We start from the raw sequence: 24,829 nt of genomic DNA, 5'->3' as shown, positions 1-24,829 counted from the left end.
GCTCCATGTCCTACAGCTCTCCAGATTCCCTCCTGCTGCTGAGCAATCCTTAGTTGTAGGCTTGTGGCTTAATATATTGTGCCTTTTAATGGAACATCTTACGTTCTACATGTTCAGGTTGCCAAGCAGTCTGTTAAAATGACCTTTTCAGGGCATGTCTTCACCACAGAGCTTTTTCTACTTGGGCATTGTCCTGCTGAGGACCACGTCTAAAACTAATTTGAGTGACAGTTCACTCTGTTACACAGCTTATTTGGGGATGTCTTCCAGCAAGCTGGTACAGCTTTCATTCTGGCTAGTCCTTCTACCTGCACAGTAGCTCAGGGAGTGTGGAAGGATGTTCAGACTCTCCAAAGGATCAGCTTTATAAGTTGTTGAAGGGGAAGCTGAGTTTACTACTGCGGGCAGTGTCTCAGAAGCTCTGGAGAGCTGCTCCGTGCCGTGCAGCAGCAGTGACTTGTGTGTGGCTTTGCCATCGCGTACGTGCATCTAAACAGGACCAAACCACGGGAATCTGAATGATTTCATTCAGGAGCTGTCAGGGCAGCATACCGTATTAAACAGCTGTAACTGTGCTGAGTTACTCGGTCTTTCGCTGACATCGTTGTTGTCCTTCCTTTTTCTCTCTGCTCAGATTTCTTTTCCAGAAATCCAAGATCACGTGGAAGTCTTGTTTTCTTTGTTGTAAATTGCAAATACAGTTTCCAACTGCTAGTACTTAGGCTAACTGTCTTTTGATAGCTGGTTAGTATATTAATACATAAGCAGTGGTTGCCAAGAACCTAAAATCTTGCTGTGCGGTTCCCCATGTGTACACTAATATTTGAGGCTGATAAATTGACTTTATTAACCAAGGATGGGCAGAAGGCCAGGAGCAGAGGAAACAGAGAAGTGGAAATAACAGGCTATCGTTGTTTTCTGTACTAGAAGAGTAGAAGAAGAACCAGTTTTGTATGCTCCCCCCAGCGTGGAGTACCAGCCTTGCCTATGACTTGTGTAAGAAGTAAATCTATATGATTTGCTTAACTGCCCTTCACATCAAAAATGCTGCCAAACACTAAGCCCTGAAATGGTTCCCTCCCATTTGTGAATTAGAAGGATGTTCTTCATAGTTGGCCTTCATATCAGGTAATCCACTAGGTATTAACAAGACTTTGGGTTTTTCCCCATTGCAAAGATACAGGCTTCAAAGCTGAAATAAATGCAGCTTTATTTGCATCTTAAACAGCAAAGAGGGAACTGTCTGGTGATAACAAAAGATGATGAGATTCTGCTGCTTCCTTTTGTTTCAATTGTAGTGCAAGGGCGTCCTTTGGCTTACAATTTAAAAGCACTGTGAGACAAAATAGCACAAAACTTGCTTGGGTTTTCATCTGTCACTTAAGTGATGTGTTAGTTAAAGAAGAAGAACAAAGAGAGCTAAAGGAATTGAAAAATTTGAGTCAACTTGAATAAGGTAGATATTTTTTTTTTTAAAATCTTATTTTATACTTTATTCTTCTTTGGGTGGATGGATAAGACCAAACAAATAGTAAATCCATGGATAGTAAAGGAGTAAAAGTAAGCACTGCTCCCTGAAGTATAAACTAAGTTGTGTAGCTCAGTTTATAGGTCTCTAGTAAGAGCCAGCTGTAGCGAGCCGTGCAGCCCCGGTCTCTGCGTCTCACCGCAACACCTCCTCGATGCTTGCCTTCAGCGTGGTGAGGAGGATTGGAGCACGCAGAGCAGAACCGTTTGTTGTTCCAGTCTTTCACGGGCTTTTAAACACGAGTGTGTTTTACTGCTAACAACCTGTTTGTGTGGGGGAGCGGAAAAGGCAAGAAATTGAAGTGTCAACTGTGGGCATATTTTTCTTCAGTCGCTGCAAGGTTCTTTTTATTATTTTCCTTCCTCCCTCTGTTCAGACTGTCCTCTTCTGCAAGCCATTAAGCAACTCACCAGGAGATACCAAGCCAGAGGCTCTACAAAGAAACCTTTTCTTAGCTTTTAGCTAAGAAAAAGCTTTTAGCAGCTGCTGCTGCAAAAAAAAAAAGGCATTTTTGGCCTGTGTTTTCCCTGGGCTTCAGGCCGCCCATAAGCCATGTTTCTCTAGGCATAGTCTGACACTACTTAGCTCCTTGTACAAAGAACCCAACAGTAAATCGGATAAAAGCGTGAAGGTGGGCCCACCCCTAATGAGTATGATAAAAATTTCTCTTCGTGGGGAGGTTTTTTCCTGTGTCTCTGATGCAGAAGAGCATTTTAACAGTGGAAATTGTGGGAAGGAGGAGATCAGCAAGGAAAGGGCATCAAGCTGTGATTTGGGTTCCAGAGGAGCCTTGCTATGGATTTGTTCCTCTGTGCCATCCCTCTCTTAGAATAAATCACTGGGTTTGATTTGGAAAGCGAAACAGGCTGTTTTAAATGAGGCTGATGAAGTAAAATGGCATTTAACTTTTAAATTTAGTCTGCATTTGTTATATGGTGGGGTCTTAGGCAAAATGATACTCAGGCTGTGTCTAGTGGGTTTTGTTGGTTTGTTTTTTGTATTTTTTTCCCCAGATTTATGTGCTGTACCGCAGCAAGGGAACTGGAATTAGCTAATGTGTTTTTTTTATAAAGTACAAGCCAGAACCAATTAGCCTTTCAAATATTTTTGCTTTGTTTAGCTCTACAGAGCAGAACACACAGTAGTAGCAGTTTAGTTACTGAAGTTATTTGATCTGACTCTGAATGCAAATAAAGAGCTGCTGTGCTGAATGACTTTGCATAGTCAATATTGGAGCTTATTTTTACCTGTTGTCAAACACAAGGGCTCTGTTGTCTGCCTTGTTGTGTATATATGCCCTGATAACATGATGTGTGCTCCTAACCTCATACTTAAAGCTAAAAGGAGTTTGAAAATTTGCCTTTGTGGACTTTTGAAAGGTGGGTTTCACTTTGCGTTATTACAGCGATCTATTTTATGTCAGATGACTAGAGACATGGAAATGCTTGCGGGATAGTAATAGCTGAATGCCACGGTTCAGGCAGAGGAAGAGGTAGTCCTTGCCTTGAAGAGGATGTAGTCTAGAAGGAGGAAAGGTATGAGGAGGTCAGTAAAACGTGGTAAGGACACTGGTTTGTAAATACACCTCTGTGAGGTTTAGGATCATAGAATGGTTTAGGTTGGAAGGGACACAGAATCACAGAATGGTTCGGGTTGGAAGGGACCTTAAAGATCATCCAGTTCCAACCCCCTGCCCTGGGCAGGGACACCTCCCACCAGACCAGGCTGCTCCAAGCCCCGTCCAACCTGGCCTTGAACGCCTCCAGGGATGGGGCAGCCACAGCTTCTCTGGGCAACCTGGGCCAGGTGCTCACCACCCTCAGAGTGAAAAATTTCTTCCTAATATCCAATCTAAATCTACCGTCTTTCAGTTTGAAGCCATTACCCCTCGTCCTATCACTACATGCCCTTGTAAATAGTCCCTCTCCAGTTTTCTTGTAGGCCCCCTTCAGATACTGGAAGGCCGCAATAAGGTGTCCCTAGAGCCTTCTCTTCTCCAGGCTGAACCCCCCCGGCTCTCTCAGCCCGTCCTCCCAGCAGAGGGGCTCCAGCCCTCCCAGCATCTCCGGGGCCACCTCTGGCCCCGCTCCAACAGGTCCGTGTCCTTCTTATGTTGGGGACTCCAGAGCTGGAGGCAGCACTCCAGATGGGGTCTCGCCAGAGCAGAACAGAGCAGGCAGCTAAGGTTTATCATTTTTCTGTTTCACGTAAAACGAGGCAGCATTAGATAGGAGTTAGATAGGAACAAAATGATAAAGGAAAGTCAGTGAACAAGGAAGCAAAAAATAGCGAGGGGTTCGTAGGCCAGTGGAAAGAGGCAAAGAGGAAGACAAGACTGCTTGGAACAAACTGCCTTTTGGCTGGAGGAAAGTGGTGTTCAGGATAAAAAGCTTGTAAAGCAATTTAATGTCACCGGTGTCTGAAAACCCTTCCTGCTGCAGTGGCTCGTGCACCACTTTTCAGGCATGGCTGACCACATTTCTTCTCTTCTTTAGTGTATACGTCTTGGAGATGATGGTATGTGGATCCCAAGCTTGTGAATAAAAAAAGGGAGTGTGATTTAAAGATCACGAGGCAGAAAATAAATTGTTACTTTGACTTTTTATATGAGTCAGGTGATTACATTCAAATTCATTAAGCCTATAGCGAGCAAGATTTTGCTTATGGATCTTTTCAGGGCATGCAGCCTTCCCACTGTATAATTAGATTGAATGCAAACAATCTGTAATAGTTGGTTTTAAATGCTGCCTGGAAAGTTTCTTCTGTACTGCTGCTCAGTGTCAGCATAGTGTATGGTCTAGTCAGGTGTTTGCTTTCAGGAAAAAAATATTAATCAAATATCAGCGAAGGAAGCAGAGCTTTCAAAAAACAGTTTTAGCTGATTCTTATGCATTCCTGGGCTAAAATGCACAGATACAGAAGAGATGATAGAAGTTACCATCTTGATTTCAGGATGCTTCCTGACTGCCATCTAGTGTTTGCTTTCTGATTCAAAAAAGTGAAACGGCATTTTTTCACAACTGACTTTTCCTATAATTGCATAAAGGCTATGGTTTATAATCATGCTTTTATTTGAAACTTTTATGGAAGACTTTCTGGAGAGGAAGTTAGAGGGGATGCTATTTTTCTGAGGCTAAGGAATAAAAATCAACAGAAGCTTCACAAATTTCTTACTCCTGTAGTGTTTTATAAAATTCCTTGAATCCAACTGCTGAATTTTTATCTCTGTTTTTATTTCCAGATCATGTATGGAACACTAGTATCCATTATAGTTCTACGATCTGTGTATATAGTATTATGGTAAGTAACCGTTTAGTTCAGCGTTATAAGATACAACTTAACATTTGCATCTTTTTTTGGTGGGCTTGAGAAATTGGCAATGGCAGAATTTCTTTAAGTAGGTACGTAATGCTAGCTCGTGTGCTCTGCTTGCTTGAAAGGGAATGGCACATCTCCTTGCATATTTTTTTGAAGCCACTGGGATAACATTAAACAAAAACTGAGAGGTCTGCACTTAAAATCAGTGTTCACTGCCAGGTGTTCTGCTGGTGGCTTCAGCTGTTAGACTGGGACTTCAAGGGGAATGGGGTTTCTGTCTTCATATTGATGGGTAACGTGTGAAATCTATTGCTGGTGTTAAAACCCTCACGATGATGCTTGGAGAGAGGTGAACCATTGGTTAATATTTTACTTAATATTTTAATTTCCTCTTCCCTACTACGGTATCTAAAATTCAAGTGTAAAAATAATAACGCAGAAGTTTAAATGATAGTTTTCCTTGCAGTTTTGACAGGTTGAAGTTAGGTATGCGTTATAGAGATTGAAATTAAGGCTATTTATGACAAACCAAAGAATATTAGAGTTGTTAGGAGACATCGAGGAGCATTAGAATCATCAGAGCACAGACTTGTTGGGTACAAAAGAAGAAGGAGGAATTGAATCAGTACTGGAGTACGCACATACCTTTAGCTCTCAGGGTCTCAGCTGGTTGTCCCGTCCTGTCTCTCCCCTGGGAATAGCTGGTGTTCCCCTGTGTTTGGGGATTGGCCCTGAAAATTATGATTTCTCTACTGTCTTCATTCTAAGCCTTCTTTTTGTTAAACTTCGTTTTGAGTTGCACACGAATCTGTTCAGGAACACAAGGAAGAATTTAACAAAAGGTGTGAATTGTCTTCCAGTTAAAATTTTGATTAATTTTCCCCAAGAAATCCCCATAGACCATGTGTAAATGTTCACAGACTTTTATTAAGCAAGAAGAATTTAAAACTGGTAGCGGGTTTCTTGCAAATTTAGAAACCATCATCAGTTTAAATGCACTTTTCAAACCCATGAACGTGGCAATTTTAATCTTAACCTAGAGATCTTAAGTGATATTACCTTAATTCACCTCCAAGGGAAACTATGAATTGAATCAAGTTAAGGTAATTTGAATTTTGTTCTTATACAAGGATTTAGCCCAGTTCTAATGACTTAGATTACATTTCTTTCTGTCTGTGTAGCCAAACCCTTGGGCTTGCTATCTTTCCAGTTCCGCTAATTCCACACGCTTGTGCATTCTCATTATTTCTGAAGCATTTCATTGTCTCCTGTCACTATCAGTAGCACCACCGCCCTCCCTCCCAGGGTATCAGTCTTTGATTTCCTCCAGCAAAGTCTGTCTCTGAAGTTCCACCTACTTTTTCACTTCCATTTTAGAGGGTTGGAATGTATTTTCCTAATTAGCTAGATCACTTCATTGCAACGTGGCACCGCAAAGACTTGTTTCCCTCTTTGGTTATATTATGGGAATATAGAGATGGGGAAGGACTCTTTATGAGGGAATGTAGCGATAGGACGAGGGGTAACGGTTTTAAGCTGAAAGAGGGGAGATTTAGTGGTGAGCCCCTGGCCCAGGTTGCCCAGAGAAGCTGTGGCTGCCCCATCCCTGGAGGGGTTCAAGGCCAGGTTGGACGGGGCTTGGAGCAGCCTGGTCTGGTGGGAGGTGTCCCTGCCCAGGGCAGGGGGTTGGAACTGGATGATCTTTAAGGTCCCTTCCAACCCAAACGGTTCTCTGATTATTAAACCGGTTAGAAAGTTGGGATGGGAAGAGAAGTAGGTTTAAAATACTTCTAAATTTTAACTGAACTACTACTAATTTTAAATTAGTTCTGCTAGAGAAGCTGTGCCAACCTGAAGGTACCCTTTCTTTCCTCGAAAAGTCATCCCCAAGTACACTTTTGGATTTACTTCCTCTGCATTGCTAGAATGTAATCTTGTCTTTCCATCGATAGTGCTAGCACTTGCCCAAGCCTGTTTCAACTTAAATACGAACACTGATGTCTGCTTATTTTGTTTCTTACTTCCTTAATATAAATTAGCTTCCTATCACTCATATTTCTTAGTACAGGCCTTGAAGCCGCTCTGAGCTTAGAGTGAAAATCTCAAAGAACAGCATGTTATTCCTTCGAGGCTGCTGCCTCCTCCTATCCTCATCATTTATTGCTGTTCCTGCCCGTTTCCCCCCACACTTTTCATCTCTTTCCTGGGTCTGCTTCCTTCCCAAGATTACAACTTGGCAAATCTTGTTCTCTTTTCACAAAGCATGCTCCCCATTAATAAGTGGCTCTCTCTCATTCCTTCACAAAACAACACCATTTATTCCCTGAACAATCCTAGCTATAATTACCTAATTACCAGCACGTATAATACACCATTTAGTGCTCTTTCATTTTCTGGGCTTGCTTATGTCTCTAGAGCACTGAGTCGGGAATATTACAGTGTAGTTTCTGCCATGTACCGCATGGTGCTCTATGCATTTGTTAGACTAAACGAATAGTAATTTTGCTATTTGCTATTGGCAGTACACTTGTGAACATGTACAGCTTGTATCTTGCCTGGTGGAAGAAGCTTTACCTGTCGTGTCTTGCACGTTTTGGTTGCCAGTGCTTGCATCTCTAAAACATGCACTGTGTATAACGCAGTGGAGAAAAAGCAGCTCAGGAATGTCTTTTAACCCAGAACCTAAACTGTGTATTCGTAACACTTAAAAATAACCGTACATTATTTCGTGGCAGCCTTTTAGGGTTGGAATTGGGGTTTGCTTTTGGACTTGTCTTATTAGCGGGAAAGGAGCAAATGCTACCACCTTCCATGTAGGAAGTTTACAATTCCATGGTCTAGCCTGAATGCAGATTGTGAGGGTAAATTTATTAATGATGCACTTTATTGCATCTGATTCCTCAGTGTGTTTCCCATATCCTAAAGAGGACTTTTTCTTTTTCTCCCAAAGTTAAATTTGCAAGACTGGGTCCGGTCTTATTCAACATAGTCATCAGTGACCTGGATGAGGGGACATAGCGTATCCACAGCAAGTTTGCTGATGACAAAAAACTGGGAGGAGTGGGTGACACACCAGAAGGCTGTGCCACCATACAGCGAGACCTGGACAGGCTGGAGAGTCAGGTGGAGACAAACCTTATGAAATTCAACAAGGGCAAGTGTAGGGTCCTGGACCTAGGGAGGAATAACTCCATGCATCAGTACAGATTAGGGGCTGACCTGCTGGAAAGCAGCTCTGCAGAGAGGGACCTGGGAGTCCTGGTGGACAACAAGTTGACCATGAACATTGGAACAGGCTGCCCAGGGAAGTGGTGGAATCACCATCCCTGAAGGTATTTAAAAGACAGGTGGATGTGGTGCTGAGGGACATGCTTTAGTGGTGGTTTTGTCAGTGTTAGGTTAGTGGTTGGACTCAATGATCTTAAAGGTTCCTTCCAACCTAGACATAGATTTTATGAGCCAGCAATGCACCCTTGTGGCTAAGAAGCCCAGTGGTCTCCTGGGGTGCATTGAAAGGAGCATGGCAAGCAGGTCGAGGGAGGTCATTCCCCCCCTCTATTGTACCCTGGTGAGGCCGCGTCTGGAGTACTGGGTCCACTTCTGGGCTCTCCCAGTTCAAGAAAGACAAGGGACTACTGGAAAGAGTCTAGGGGACTGGAGCATCTCTCTGCTGAGGAAAGGCTGAGAGCCCTGGGGCTGTTCAGCCTGGAGAAGAGCAGACTGAGAGGGGATCTCCTCAATGCTCAGCAATATTTAAATGGCAGGTGGCAAGAGGATGGGGCCAGACTCTTTTCAGTGGTGCCCAGTGACAGGACAAGGGGCAACGAGCATAAACTAGAACACAGGAAATTCCATCCAACATGAGGGAAACCTTCTTTACTTGGTGGGTGCCAGAGCCCCGGCACGGGCTGCCCAGAGAGGTGGTGGAGTCTCCGTCTCTGGAGACATTCCAAACCCGCCTGGACACGTTCCTGTGCAACCTGCTCTGGGTGACCGTGCTTTGGCAGGGGGTTGGACTAGATGATCTCCAAAGGTCCCTTCCAACACTGCTATTTTGTGATTCTGTGACATTTTTCCATCCCCAATAGAACTCAACGATAAAATACAACATGAAATTACTGTTTTCTGAAACGATTCATTTGGTTAGTTGTTGGTCCTGGTGGTCTGTGTTCACAAAAGACTTCAGTCATTTTAAAAGAGCTTATTTAAACAAGTCTCCTCGTATAGGGATATCATGTATTGGAAAAGAGCCTTTTCTTTTGCGAGAGTCCTCATTTGTAACATGGCTATTTTTAAACTGAAAGATTATATGTGGGACTGAAGAATTAGTACCTTGTTGCCAACTTCAGTTTTCCCACTTACTTGTTGCATTAGGAGAGCGCGCTATTTAGGGGAACAATTAGAAGTATAGAAATAAAACATTTAAAAGACTAGTCTCGGAGAATGTGAATTCAGGAGAGAGGGGAGGAGGTAAAATACAGTACTTAAATAGATGAGACTTGAAGTTGATGGTTTTTCCTTTGGAAAAAAATGTTAAAGCAGTTTATTTGTATGTAATAGTATTTATATATGTTACATAAAAGGTGCCTTTAAAGAATCTTGAACTAAACTTTGCATTATCTCTGTCTTTCTAGGGTGTACCCATGGCTTAGAGGTCTAGGCTACACATCTTTAACTGTATTTTTAATGGGATTTTTTCTCTGGAATGTGGACAATATTTTTTGTGATAAACTGAGGTGAGTTCTTTCACTTTATCCGGGTAGCTCTTAATAGTCTTATAGCGTAAAGCTTTTGGTTTTTCTGTGGTGTAGATTCAAGTCCATCTCCTGGTATGTCCAATACGCCGCCTGCAAAACATTCACAAGAGTTTTACCCAGTTTGCTCATGACTAGACTCGGGACTCAACAGTTTTTTAACTTTTTTTAATATCCATGAATAGATTTTTTTTTTTTAAATAAGTAATATTTCTCTTTAATGTCAATTTAAATTGAGAGAAAGCAAAGTCACTGAAGTAATTTTGAGGATGTGCAGCTTACTAAAGCCTGCTGTTCACACTTGATTTCATCTGAATGAGTTTTTTATCCTCCTTTCTTTTGGTTTCTGCTCTTGCCATTTCCCAGGAAAATATCAAAAGCAATAGTTCTGCAGGGTAAAGAAATATTGCGATGTACCTGTCACCAACAAACAGCAGCTATTTGGGCATCTCAGAAAGAAGAGTAACTCTGTGAGCCAATATGCCGTGCTTGGCTGTCATTATTAGCCTGAAGTCTTCTGGCTTAGCACTTGTAGAGGAGACCAGGAAAGGCTTCCTCTCTGTTTAATGTGTTGCCAAATGGGGTAGAAAAGGCTTGCAGACAAAGCTTGTAGGAACCCACCATCTTGTCGTATAGCTAGATATCCTGTCCGTGTAAGAAAGACCACCACTCCAACAGGTTGTTCTCTTTATTGCCTGTTCCTCTGGAACTGGACGACTGCACCTTTCTTTCGCTTGGCTGTGATGCTTGTGTTCCGCCACAAGCTGGAGGAGATGGAGAGATGGATGCCAGCATCCAGAAAATCCATTCTTGACTCTTATGCTGCTGAATTTACGGTGTGCAGAACTGTCCTAGTAGCTTGCTTTGTCAGGGTCAGATCGTGGTGTGCTGTACAGAAGTCGAGCGTTTTCCATCTGTCCCTTTTGGCTCTGTAGTCCTTGCACTAAGTTAGGCCAATTAAAAGTTAACTCCAACAGAGTTTTCTTGAAACTTTATTAAAAAATATAGATGTGCTGAATGTAATACATAGTGCCTCATCCCTAGAAACGCTTGATACAGATGGCATAGAAAAGCTGTTTGCCAACCCAAGCGGGTGGGTATACAGTGACTTTGCAAATATTGGCATCAGGATTCATTTTTGCAGCTGCGTCACATCAGTGCTGAGATCATAACCCCTAATTCACTAAGCCGGCTGAGCTGCTGCGGGTCTGTGGGGCTTTTGAATTGTTCCTAGACTCAAAAGATCACACCAGCTGCTGAAGCCCTTTTTTTCCATCATCATTTCGCAAAGAGGAAAAAAAAAAAAGTTAGCATATTTCCTGTGATACTTGTTTGGTTATGGTGCTGGAAAAAAACCAAATACGCTTGTTTGCTAGTTTTAACGAGATGTCTGCAGGGCCTTGAATTTCTTCAGGTGGTATTATAACTTGAACCTTTGGAGAAAATATATTCCAGTTCCTTGTAGTTTTTTATTCTCTAAAGATCTAACTTGTGATTCATCCACCTACCTTTTTTTTTTGTTGTTGTTGTTTTAATGTTCAAAAGTGTATTTTGGTTCCGTTTTTGTTTTTCCATATTTCATTAAATTTGGAGCTTATTTAAAATAAAATAAAAAAATAATAAATCTATAGCACTCGGCTTCCCTGGTTCCAGGCGCTTTTGAATTTGAGCTTTGAGATTTCCTGCCATCTAAAGGTTCAGAGGCTGTGCCGGGGTGACAGTCTGTGTGTTTCACTGTGTCACTCCCAGACTGACTGAATCACAGCTCTCTGTTCGTATTTGTCACTGAGCAGCTCTGGAAACTAAGCAGTAGCTCAGGGATTAGCGGTTAGTCAGGGGGACTGAACGCTATAACATCAAGCAGTAAATAAGTATTACAGAAGCTGCAGATTTTTCTTCCTTAACACCTGCGATCTTTGTTTTCCCTTTTTTTGTTTTGACCGAATGGGAAATGAAAGTCAAAAAAAGAAGACAGGCAGATGCAAACATTTGCTCCACCATCAACCAAAACAAGCGTTATCTGCAGAAGCCTAGTGAGCAGGAGAAATCAGGGCAATGTGGTTCCGTCCCTTTCTTTATTTCCATCCCTTAGCGTCTTGCCAAGCAGCTCACATACCAGACCTATGCAAAATAACAAAGCGTGTTGGTGGAGTATTTCGGACCCTCTACTTTTATTGTGTCCTCACTAGACACCCGTTTTGTCCCTGTTTTAGAGTACAACAGAGAAAGGCAAGCTAAGCTTCCATGGAGCTAGAGGATAGGCAGTGTGATCTCTAAACATAAAGTGGTGGCGTCTGATGGATGCCGTTTCCTCTCTCTGACCTTAAACTCAGCATTTCATCCTACGGACAGTTGTTCATTGAGTTTTGGGGAGGAGAATGGTGGAACTCATTTGGGATTGTGGGATGCCATAAATATATTACCTGAAATTTGAGTCCAGAAAGAACTGATCACTCATTGTATGAAGAAGTGTGTGCTTCCTTTAACTGTGCAAGAAAGCCAGTTTGCTAATATCTTTCTATACTCACCTCCTGAAAGCCTGACTACGTGAAGCCTCGCTCATGAAGCACGTGCCCGAGATGGTGAAACAGTAATGTGGGATCTGACAGTCAAGCACTGCGATTTGAGATTGCGTAGCTTGAAAAAAAAAAACCACATTTCATGGTGTTTCTTACAGAGCACTACGAGAGAAGATGCCTCCTGTTGTGGGGGCTGTGACACAGTTTCACGCATGGTGGCATATTCTTACAGGCCTGGGCTCTTACCTTCATATCCTGCTAAGGTAGGAAATGTTTTCTAAACTGGATGGCTTAGGAGTTTTCCCAGGTTCAGGTTTACTTCAAAATGTTTTATCAGCCAGAAGAGCAGGAAAATGACTTGTTACTAAGCTGGTGAGAGTTTTTCTTCCCTCTTTGCAACTGGTCTAAAAACTCTGTAATTTATATTTTTCAAAATGTAATCATTACTCCTTAAATAGTTATGGTTCTTCTGGACAATGCAATTCAGAAATGGGAACCCCCTGTAGCAGTTAAACGGCAAAACTATTTGACAGATTATTAATTTCAAAATCTAAACTATTCATACCTTTCCGTTCTTGAGCAGCAATCCTGAAGTACTTAAACATGGTTAATTTTAGAAGCATAACTAATCTTTTTGATAGGCACTGCCGCTCCTGAAAACTAGCAGGCATCATGCTATAGAGCAGGAGGGTGACAGCTGAAGTGGTTGGAGCAGAGATGTTCCAAGAAGTGCAGGATATTGGTTTTGGAAAGAGACAGACTTAAACCAGACCCTCGGTTTGCAAGTCTGCAGCCGGCAGATTTGTGTCTCTGTTTTTGCTCCATACCACCATCTAGTGGAATCAGGAACAAAAACAGAATTTAAGTTGGGATCTGAAGAATTTCTGTAGTTGGTTCATTATGTAGTGAAATAAATGTTTTACCACGTAGTCATAAGAGAATGTCTGTTTAACAGACACATTCTATGTAGTTGAGAAAACTTGATTAAATATTACTTTTTTTCTACATCGAACATAATATTCTCCTTTTTTGTCAGATGTTAAAATAGCTAGTAAAAGGAAAATGCAAGGAAAATAAGCACATTTCCAGTAGCTATTCTGATAGCTTTTTTTAGATAAACATATATGCATATATGTACATATATATACACATGGATGTGTGTTTATACGTACCTGCATATATATGTGTGTATATAAAATATGTCGTGATATGTGGAAGACAGCTGCTCCCTTTTGGCTGACAGGTTGTCTGCTGCCCTAAACAGCTTGAGATAATCGTCTGAAGAAAATTCCTTACAGGAAGCAAGCTGATGCAGACAGTTTGGAGAGCATAGGGAAGGCTTTTCCAGCATGCTGCACAGAGAAAAAAGAATTTGGGTTTGCATCCTCTAACCCTTGGGGAATGTGCAGATGCCTGACTTATCTGTCCTACCCCAATCAACTACATGCTTTCCCTGCAGTAGTTTCCCTAGGATTTTCTCAGCCACACAGTGGCATCACCTATGTCTGCTTAAAAAAGTGAGGTCACACATAGGAAAACAGCTACTGAGGGGAGAGGGTTGTATCAAGAACAGAAACGAGATACAGAATCAAGCTGTGCTGCTCCCCACCCCGCCTTTACATCCGCTAGTTTGTGATACACTGATTTACTTTCGTCCTTCCAAAATGACAGGCTCTAGTCCCAGTTTAGTCTTTTCCATAGGGAAGAGAGAACGTCCTTCTCCGAGTTTCTCTCTTTGCCCCCGCATAGGTGATGGTGTAGATTAGCAAACTAATCATGGTCTAGCACAGAGGGATTTACTGTAGCCTAATGTCTCCTACTTTGCGTAAATCTAGGCAGAATGGGTAGCTCTGCAATCACAGAAGCGATTCTTTTCTAGTTGGAAAATAAAACTGGGATTAGTACATCATTATTATTATTCTGTGATTCTGTGATTATTTTATATGCTGTCTTACATGGGAAATTTTAAGCATGTTTTTCTCCTTTTCCTCAGTTTATACACAAGGACGCTTTTCCTGAAGCACAGGCCGAAGGTGAAGGTAAGCGAGCGATATTTTGTGTCTGTTAATGCACTGCAGCGTTGGGATATCTTGTGCTTTGAGCTTGCATTGGGGCTCACTGATTCTGCCTCTTAGGGTACTGTCTTTGATTTCTCCTCATATCCCAAGAAATGCGCTTGAAATCGTGGTTAACGGTGTTTGGTTTCTGTTCCAAGCGGCATAATATTCCAGGAAATCTTTTCTTTTTTCCTATTTTTTTTTTCTTTTTAACAGTTTGTTTTTGGAATATGGCCTGTTCTTCTTGTGGAGCCGCCCAAAAAGCTTTGACGGAGACCTGGGAAGTCCCCTGCGATCACTTTGCCTGGGTGAATAAAGCGATTCAACACTTAACTGTGGCTGAAGTGTCAAAATTCTGGATCAATTCAAGAACCATTGCTATAAAAGGACTTCTCTGTGTTACTAGGCCAGCTGGCCGGAACAGAGCAAAGAGTTGGCACACTAGGGAAATAATGTTTAGTACAGCTTTATTCTAAGTTGTTAAAACAAAGTTTAAGACACAATATTTTTATGTATATATTGTATAGCTGATGATACTGAGCTAATATTTCGTGCTGGTCACAGAAAACTAACCATTTTGGAAGTGGATTGCATACGTTTTTCATTCAGTTGTTGTTCTTTCTGTGGTTTAAACTAATATTAGTAACTGAATGACAAAACCAGGCCATGGACGGCCAAGCTAAGCATTTGTGTGGCCTATAGTGAACTGAATGCTTAACCCGAACTACTTTAATCTTGCACTTTTATACAATTAATGAAGTATGTAATGGTTGATTTAGGGCTTTATCCTCTCTTGCTTTTCCACAGCCTCCTTTGCAATTTATACTTTAAGCAAAACGGTTGGGAAACCTGTGCCGTGTAGTTCATTTTGTACCATTTTCCCTTTAGTCCAACTGAGGTGCATCGTGGAGGATGTTCCAGGGTGTGACCAGCAGAAGACACTTAAGATGGTGAAGCATTATAGGCACTCTTGTTTGTGTGTGGAAACTGAATTCCTAATTTGTTTGACCTGGATCCATCAGAATGCAGAGTGACTGTATAAACACAAGAAACACTTTTTTTTTTTGTTGGTTTTTTTTTTTATAATTATTATTTACGTGCCTCCTTTTTCTATCCCTATTTTTTACTCCCCGTGTCCCATTCATACTACAGATTGACAAACACCGTAGATGTGTGCTACTTCAGCTTGGAATTCATCTCTTTCCCTTATTTTATAAGTCTTAAATATTGGTCTGATTTTCAGAAGCATCTTCTTATTCAGAAATATTGAAGAAAGAGTAAAGAACAAGATTGATGCTGAGGATATAATTGGCAACACTTTGATTGTTTGCTCTTAATTTGTCCATTATGCTGTTACTCTGCGGAAAGTTGACCACCTTTTTAAAACCAAACTTTGGGGATTAAATGGGGGGGACAAACCCTCTGATTCCTGCAATTATCTACCCAGCTGATGAAAGTTAGTAAGTAAGCATAAAGAAAACATTGAACTAACACAGTTTTTTCACAATATACCTCATATTGGAGGCTGTGGGTTTGACTCTTCAGATCTTGGGGCAACTAACGGAGTCTGTCTCTGGGCCTCCATGCTGCCATGCTATGCAATTTTTGCCGGCTTTTGATGCCCTGAGGGATTTATCCTTCTTGCCATGAAGGAAAAAAAAAAGGGGGGGGGGAATGCTCAGACTGATTGGAAATCCCGTTCTGTATTGATTTAAAATGTGCTCACGCAGCAAGGCACAGTAATGTAGCTTTATAGCTGTCTCCCAGATCACAAAGTCCTGGCTAGTGTAAAATTCCTTACTCCGACTGCTGAAAAAGTCAGACTGCGATGTGTATTGTACAATCAACAGTGACTAAAATAGTCTCCTCCCTTTAATACCTTTTTTTTTTTCCCTTGTTTGCAGCTTAGTTGCATTGTCCGTCTCCATCAGTAGCACTCCTACTGATGTGAATCTCCAAATAAAATCCTGGCTTTTGTTACGTGACTGACCCTGGGCTCTTGGGATCAAATAGACCCAAACTCAGGGTTAGAAAAAGTTACTTAACCTTGAGTGACTTCAGTGAGGTTTAAGCACGTGCTAATAGCGGTGCATTTCAACCTGAAATCAGCAAGCCGCTATAAAGATTCTTGAATGAGAGTTTTAAAACAGATTTGTTATCAATAGGCTCCAGGTCCATAGATAGGTCAGCGCCTGTGTTGGGAAATCTGAGTGATCTTCAGACTGAAAGACATTGGAATAACTAGCATAGAGGGCGGAAAATGCTGTCTTGGATCAAGTGTCTTTAATTAGCCAGACGGTATATTTATTTATTTTTTTTTTGTAAAGAGATTTGAGAACTGTTTTAAAAATGTAGCTTAAAAATAAGTGCCTGCCTATTCATCTCCAGGCTCTCACAAATATGCTTCTTTACACTGTATCTGATTTTCTTATTAATATGTTTACATGTTTTCATAAGTTAGGGAAAGAGTCCCATAACAGGAGCAATGCAGCAACCAGATCTATCCACAGTCACTTGTGACATCTGCTAGGTATGGTATTATTTTTAAGAAAACGAACAAAACCTTTATCTTAGTGGCCTTGGGTTTTGTTACTGGAGGATCTGGGGGGCTGTGTTTGGTTTCCCTGTAATTGCAGGAACCAGACTGTGCTGAAAACCACTTTCTTATTGATAAGGCATCTCTACAATGGTAAATTTTAAAGAAATTTATTGATTCTCCTACACATTATTGATTCTCCTACACATTTGCAACTGGGAAGTGTATGTTTTTTTCAGATCTTGTTGAATTAAATTGTCAGGGTTAAAAAAAAGAAAAGGTAGAAAAGCTCATTTTAATTTTGTGCCGCTGTTACTTTTTCATTCACATATCGTTTGTCACTGATGTTTTTATCTTTAAAAAAATGAGGCACGTTGGCTTCTTCTTTCATTCCAAACGACCCAAAACATGCACACCTCTGCCACCTTCTAGCAGCCTTTCTTTCAGGTCATGTTAGACCCTGAAGAATGTAATTTATGTGTGTATCCTTCTAAGCGTAAATAATGTAAAATGATGGGTGCTTCGGTTTCACTGCCTTACTGATCTCGTGGGTGATACTGAAAAAGGCGAGCCAGTTTGAACTGCGTGCCACTGAAATTCAGACTGCCTTTTCTAGTGCCTGGAAAGACATACATCCGTAACGCCTGTAGTGTGTTAAATGTCTGTTAAATTGCTTTTTATTTATATCGCTTGTATGACGTGATGATTTTTTTTTCTACAAACCTTAGGGCAGCATATCCCAAACTTTTCTTGCACTACATCTTATAAAGTGGGTCATCTTTGATCCTATTTTTTGAGTAGGATTCAGACAGCAGCTACTTTAAAGGGAATTAGGGAAGCAGCAGGTGTTGTTTCATAGGAATCCTACAGGATGCGTTGGACAGACTTGATCGCAATGAACTCTTTAACATCCATGAAGAACCAGGAAATCTGCCACCTTACGACCGTCAGCTTGGCACAGATCAGCACCAAGTAGTTCTGCGGGCCGTGAGCTGAAAAATTCTTCCTTGGAAAGAAAAGAAAAACCTCAAAATTATTCTCCCAGCACAGGTCAACACCGTACCTTATGCCGGGAATCTAGATTTTCTGAGTACAGCTCCAGAACTGAAGATATGATAAAGAGAAATCTGCCAGCAGGACAAATCTCGTCCGTGTTTTGAAGGCAGCGGTGTTAGCTAGCAGTATTAGTCATCTCCGGACTTTATTTTAATGCTTTTTCTTTTAGCACGAGGAAGATGTGCTACCCACAAGTGTTTAGAAGACAACCCGTTAGTCAGAGTTGGAATATGCAGTCTATCACTTGCCGATCTACCTCTGTCGTGTGTTGTATGATACCTGCGCCCTTAATTCTGGCTGCCTGAATGTGCAGCCGGACTTAGACCGTGCGGCCCCCGAGGCTGACAACAGTATTGTATTGATCTGGGGCTGACTGTTCGCTCCCCGAAAAACACCCTGACTTGTTCGGTGTCTGTCACTCTTAGGCTGTGCTCAGTCTGCGTGCAGAAGGCCGGCTGCTTTAGAAAGAGAGACAAGTAGGAGGATTTGAATTCAGACAGGTGAAGTGAAACCTTTTTGACAATTAATTCACGTTAAAGCTAAGATGCAAACTTGTTTTGCATGATTTTGGAAGAGATGCGACAGAAAACACTGTTTTATGTGTAATTTTAATTCTCTTAATCTATCATGCTGTCTCGTTTGGCTGAAGAGAAATTGCACGACTTGCAATGCAGTTGATTCTTTCGGCTGTAGCGCATTTGCTTCCGACACCTGGTTTCGAACAGCTGAATGAGATTTTTCAGCTAACTCCTGTTCCTTCAGCAGCAGAAAATCCTCCCAGTATCACGAGTGTTTCTCACAGTCACTACCACCTTGTTCAGTCTGCGTTCAAGAATTTTGGTAAGACCTCTTATTGTAGACCTGTTTTTCTCTGCGGCTATATTTTGGGCATTTGATAGGAAGTGGTGAAACAATTCAATACAACACTCCTCAGTGGAAGCTGAGCTCTAAGGAAGCAGCACTGCTGTTTTCTTCAGTAGACCTCGGAATCCATGAACACACCTTAATTTTGGCGGAACGTTTGCCCCATAATTTAAATGAATATATTCAGGTAAAACAGGTGGTTTACTTTAAAGAAACCCCATCTGCACTATGTAAGGAGGCGGTGGGAGGCTTTAACTGCAAAGTACTGTTTAACTGCGAGACTTGAGTGTGAAGAGGGATAAATGACAGAGTCTTTATTACCCGTGAGAAGTGAAAAGCCAGAAGGAGATTAAGAAATCTTACATGGAAAGAGAAAAACAAAAGATTAAGCACAAAATCCCGTAGTATTACATCAGCCACCCGCCTGATAACGGCACTTTAGATACGTAACAAGCTTGAATGTTTTGCTATTTACGCGTTTAACTTTCCATCCCAACTCTGCACTCTTCAGCATAGAAGCGATGTAGTCTCTGTTACATTGGGTTCATTGCATATTACTTCGCTGCTGTTTTATGAGGATGGAACGTGACACAGATTGTTTCGTCCATGAATGAATACATTTCTTACCCATCTGGAACATCCTCTGCCAGCTTTGTTTAAGAGCCCATAATGTAACTACAGAGAATATACTGTAGAAGTATGAAGTTCAGTTTGGGGCTTCTTTGTTTGGTTTCTCGCTCATGACTGCCTACAGCTGCCAAGTGCCTCATCTCTTTTCTCGCAAGTCTTTTCTGGGAGCTGAGGCTCTGTTTCCTACTGGGGGCCGTAAGACAAGGAGGTCCTTGGTAGGTGGGAGGTGGGTTTGATTTTTTGTTAAAATTTCTCCTGCTGCAGGAGTCACTTTACAGAGACGTAGTTATCTAGTACGTGGCTGCCTCTGCTTGGCTCAGACTCGAGCCTGGCTACCCCCTATCCCTGCCGCTGTTGCATCTTAGCAGATTTTGAAAGCTGGTGGAGGGATTTAGCCCCACAGCTGGTGTTTATTTTGAATGAATGTAGTTCGATGACAGGCAGTGTGAGGGCGCAGCAAGCAAGCACTTTATGCACTGCCCCGTTACTGGAGCTCCCAGACAGATGCTCCAAAGAGGACGGGATATGGGGCTTCACGTGTACAATTTTGGGGGCAGGGTTGATGTCTGAACCTCTTACTTTACTTTAGAAGTCTCCCTTTTTACCTGTTGAAAGTGGTTAGGTTTGATTAGGCATGTAATTGCAGATTTAAAAAGACCCAAGTTCAGAATCCAGCTAATGCAAGACCTTAAACCGGTGCCTGCCAATTTTTTATTTTGCACATATTTCACACGAGTTGAATCTGCCTGATGCTTAGAGCAGATTGCTGAGATTTTAAAAATGCAAAGATAAAGGGTCTCTTCATTATTTGTCCTTCATCACCAAAATGCAGGAAGAGCTGTAAGCACAATCTCAGATCCAGCCTTTTCCCCAAAGCCCTGGAATATATATGTATATGTTTCTCCAAAGCCAATGTTGAATAGGGATGGGCTTTCACACTGCTCATAGCAAATCGTGTACCAAAATGTTTTCTAAATTAAAGCCTTGGTCAGTCGCTGCAGAAGAATGTTGGTTGTGTATATTATTGCTCCCTGGATTTTGGAAGAGAGAGTTTCAAGCAGCATAAGCAGTAGTTACTCCTTAGACTGAACAGTAACTGTTTTTTCTCTTGATCTTCCAAATTGATGTTGACTATCTGATGTTGACTATTGAACTCAGCTTAATGCACTGATGATGTTTACTGTCTTAGCAAATAACATCTGTCCACCTGTAATGGACATGAAATACCCCGTGCGTTACGTGACCAAACTTTCTAACATTGACACTATTAGTTCTAATGTAATGCTATTATTTTTTTTCCTGAAATTCAGTAGATTGTTTCAGATCGATAACTACACTGTGACAGATGAATAGCAGTTGACCTGTAAAACACAGCTGCATTGAGCAATGTTTATTGACAATTTTGATATATTGAAGTGATTCTTCATACCAAACCAGCTGGTAATTAACATTAGGCTTATATGTATCAGCGTATCTCGGTTTGCAAAGCACAGTAGCTTTGAAATATTTAATGTATTTCATTTGTTACTCATGCTGCAGTCAAGCACTAATTTGTGTCTTTATATTTCGAATTATTAAAGATTTTTGTTTTAAATATAACTTTTCCCGGGTGTTTCTTGGCTCTTGTGTTGCAGAGGGTTGGCCGGTTCGTCTTGATGCTGCTCGGCAGACGGGTGGTCTTGGCTCGTGGGCGCACAAGTAGAACAGCGGGGTTTGTGTGACCTGCGTTGATGGGGGAAGCCGCCTGCCTGCAGCTACGACAGTCTGAGCCCCCGTGGTAGAAGCACAAAGCTTGGTCGTCTTGCCTTCTTGCCTGCAGCCATCCAAGCAGTGCTTTAAAATGAAGGGAGATGTGATTGCGTTCGGTTTGAACTCCAGCACAAGGCTCTGGGGTTCCCCGGTCTTTACTGTGCTGGGGCCCTTTGAGCGCTGGACCTTGCTCGGAGGCGTACCGCTGACTGCACATAGTGCAGGATCTTCTCACCTTCAAAGGCCTTCCCCAGTGCGCACCAGTTAGTAAGGAAATGAGGTGCTGCCATGGGTGGGAGAGGAAAAGGCAGGAGTCAGGTGAATGTGCCGTCAGTTTGGAGCGTGCGGTTTGCGCATCCTTTGCCTCATCCTTTTCCCCTTTCTTTCAGCGAGGGAGGAGGATAATCTCTGCAAAGCAGCAGCTCTCCAAGCAGAAATCATGGACCAGTAGGCACTTACCCAGCAAGTCTCATCCCACCCCAGCAGCCGTGGTCAGGTCGTGACCATCGGGTATGTCCCCTGCTTCTGGCACCTCTCCCAGGTCCTACTCAGAGACCCCATTTTCTCCTGCTCGTGCCTGTTGCAGCTGTGTCTCTGCAGGGTCAACCTTGAACTAAATATTTGGGGGCCAAAACCTTGTAGCCAGTGGTGTAAATGTCTGGGGCAACCAGTGCCACCTCCCCTCGGTGCTCGATCATGGTGCCGCGCACAGAGGCCCGTCCGAACTCTGCAGACGAGCGTTGCCTGAGTGCTGGGCTGGCTGAAATCCAGCTTTGCCTTTTGAGCTTGCGGCGAGCCTAGAACTGAGTAGTACTTTGAAATTTCCCAGGGGATAAAAACACTGTGGTTCTGTCAAAGGCCTCCTCCCAGCCAGAAAATTCAATTTTGAGCTTGACAATTCCAACAGTACCAATTTACGTGCAGCTTTATTAATTCCCCATTCCCTCTTCCCCTCCCCACCCCCAACTCTCCCTTTGTTTTTTTTCTTTATTCAGCCTGTTCAAAGGCTAAAACTGAAAATTTGCAACACTAATCCCGGTGGCTCTAACCAGAGACCTGGCTGTGCTCGGTGCTGTACCCGTCATGGAGACAGTTGCTACCAGTTTGGCAGAGGAGCTGGTTATCCAGCCTGGACCTTTGGTGCTATGTCCATGGAGATAATGGAGTCACTAATGGAGCTATGATGGATCTGTCTCCTCTGTGGGTCAGTGGGTGGCTCCTGTTTTCTCCTCAAGCAGCCCAAGTGATCTTGGCTTGGCTCTTACCCGGAGGGACCAAGCACTCAACGTGCTTCTGTTGAACATGCTTATGTTATCTCCTGGCCTTACAGAAAACAAGACTTGAACTGGCCAGAGGAGGCATCGGTGATTTGGCACTACCCGGGAGAGCTCTGTGTCCTCAGAGAACATCTTCAGGGCCATCTGTTCTGTCCCTGCCTCCCCAAACAGCCGCTAGTCCAACAAGGTCTCCAAGCTAAGACAGGGTTGCCTGAACAGATAGGTCCAACACCAGACTGGGGTTCAGCAGGGCTCCTCGGATGGGTCCCCGTGGGGACAGGACAGCTAGACAAATCCACCACGGTTGTGCTGGCATGGGAGCAGTGATCAACAGAGGCAGCACAAGGACAAATGTCTGGGTTCAGACCCAGTCGCCTAAGAGCCTGATGAGGGATAATGTGGTGCGACCTGGAGCTCAAGGAGGTTTCTCCTGGCCCTGCCCCCTGAGCAGGAAGAGAGCTGAGATGTCCTCGTTCACCTTGTGCACGTGAGGGACCCCGTGTTTGCCAACACGGAACTAATGGTGTGTGGAGCACCGTGTGTGATGGATAAAACATCTCAACCTTACTTTAGACCTACTTTGCGATCAATATAGTTAATTCGGCATCCTGGCTCCTAAATTCCTCACACGCTGAGGTGTCCCCAAGCTGGGTATCTCACCCTGCTCCCATGCAACACCCAAGGGTCTCCATGCATGACGCTTTCCAGCTCCTACCGCAATCTACATAGCCACTGCAAAACATCCCACCTCATTAATCTCCTTCACTGAGACTGACTTGTAATTTGCATGCAAGAGGCGCACGCCGACTTAATGAAATTAGCGGTAATTAATGGCACTGATAAGGCGCTCAGAGCCAGCACGGGGACCAGGCAGAGCGTGGTGTGTGCAGCTCCTCTGGACCGCGCGCCCGCGGCACAGCACCCAGTGACACCCTGAGGCGTGGAGGGCTCTGACTCAGTGGTTCCTCGTCGCGGGGTTCGGGTAGGTGAATGCTAATGAATAATAGCTCGCATAATCCCCTAGAAGTTGAATTAATTGAGTTACTCCGCTGATGTAAACTGATGTCAACCCCCCTAATATTTATAGGCTGGGCGAGCATCAGAGCCGCAGTGATTTATGCGGACGCCTAACCTCAGCACTGCTCTTTCCTCATAGCTGGCGTGTTGACTCACTGCCGAACAGCGGAACGGAGTAAATTTGTTAAAATCTTGCAGTATCGTAGAAGCCTGGGGCCAAGTCCAACTTCCTCGGGTAAGAGAAGCGCTCAACAGGACCGCCAAATCCCCTCTGCGCCCGGGCAAACCTGTCCAGGCACTTGTGAGTCATTGCTTAACAGCATTTTGTTGGTTTGGAGTCCTCCGAGGGTTTGGTTTGGGTTTGTGGTGTTTGGGTTTTTTTGTCTTCTATTTGTTTGGGTTTTATCTTTAATCTTCTTGTTTTTTAACATCCTACCTTGGCCGGAATGAAAACAAGATAAAGCGCTAGTTACGAGATGAAAACCGGCGACAAACCTGTGTGTGCAGCAGCGTCAAAGCAGAGCTGTTACAGAAGGCGTATTTTTATACGGGTTATCTGAAAAGCAAACAAACTCCAGCTGTGTTTTCTCGCTGCTGGCATTAATTGAAGCAGGAAGGCTGATTAACGTTTGTGGAGTTGTTTCTGCTGGAGATCTCTGGGCCACGTCCCCCTGAATTGGACGGTTTGCTGTCAGAGTTTAAACAGAAACTTCTCATTTCTGAAACCCTTTTTCCTCTACCTCTTCTTGGCATGCGATGCCCTCTTTTTGGCCAAGAGAGATAGCAACGAAAAGACATTTCATTGGCTCTGTGTATCATTAGACTTAATTAAATACCACGTGCAAAGAGGAAACAATCCGGATGCTTTGGGATGGATTTATATCCTTAGGCAGAATGATTTTCCAGCCTCGTACGCGGCGATTGGTCTTTCTGTGCTATATGACCGCGGCTGGGTCTGTTTTTTCTCTCTTTTTTCCCCTTTAAAACACAGGGATGCCCATGCGAGGCAGTGCCATCCCCTGGGGAACCCTCTCAGCAAGACCAAAGGCTCCGTAAGGATGCAGCACCCGGGTCAGGCATCCCAAGCTCGTCCCAGTGGCCCCGTGCAGCAGCAAATACCTCCTTCCACAGACCAGCTGAGGTCCACTGAAGGTACCACGGCAAGTCCAGGGGCTGGATTTAGGTTACAAACACCCACCCAGATGAAACGAGAGGCTCCGCTGAGAATTTAAGGCAAAGCACATCATTTTGCCTTTGCTTTTCCTTACCAAATGCTTCACACAATGCACTTGTTCGCTAATTAGTACAGCCCGTTCTTCGTAAATGACAAGTAAGTGAGATTACCTGAGTTATTAAAAAATAAGGAGGACCTCGGATTGTAAGGAGGACCGTGCAATTGTCTAGCTGGCTGCCATCCCCTATTGCTAGCCGGGGATATTAATTATTTTCCCGCTGATTCAGAGGGATGATAGCCAAGCTGTGAATCAGCCCTGCCACTTCTTGCAACACCTGTCTTTTCCCTAG

At 43.1% G+C, this 24,829-nt stretch overlaps 1 protein-coding gene across 1 annotated transcript in view; it reads left to right on the top strand.

Moving 5' to 3' along the window:
• The window catches only part of ACER3 (alkaline ceramidase 3), a 63,992-nt gene extending 43,156 nt beyond the window's left edge, over positions 1-20,836 (top strand). Inside the window, exons 7-11 of the mRNA XM_063326876.1 lie at positions 4,770-4,828; positions 9,481-9,582; positions 12,278-12,382; positions 14,113-14,158; positions 14,393-20,836. Coding sequence (XP_063182946.1) covers positions 4,770-4,828; positions 9,481-9,582; positions 12,278-12,382; positions 14,113-14,158; positions 14,393-14,446 — 366 coding nt within the window. The 3' untranslated portion in view covers positions 14,447-20,836. The remainder of the gene's footprint in view (positions 1-4,769; positions 4,829-9,480; positions 9,583-12,277; positions 12,383-14,112; positions 14,159-14,392) is intronic.
• The last annotated feature ends 3,993 nt before the right edge of the window (positions 20,837-24,829 follow it).

This window comes from Chroicocephalus ridibundus, chromosome 1, assembly GCF_963924245.1.
Source record: "Chroicocephalus ridibundus chromosome 1, bChrRid1.1, whole genome shotgun sequence".
NCBI classification, from domain to species: Eukaryota; Metazoa; Chordata; class Aves; order Charadriiformes; family Laridae; genus Chroicocephalus; species Chroicocephalus ridibundus.
The sequence above is the reverse complement of the archived record's forward strand: the minus strand, read 5'-3'. Positions and strand labels throughout refer to the sequence as shown.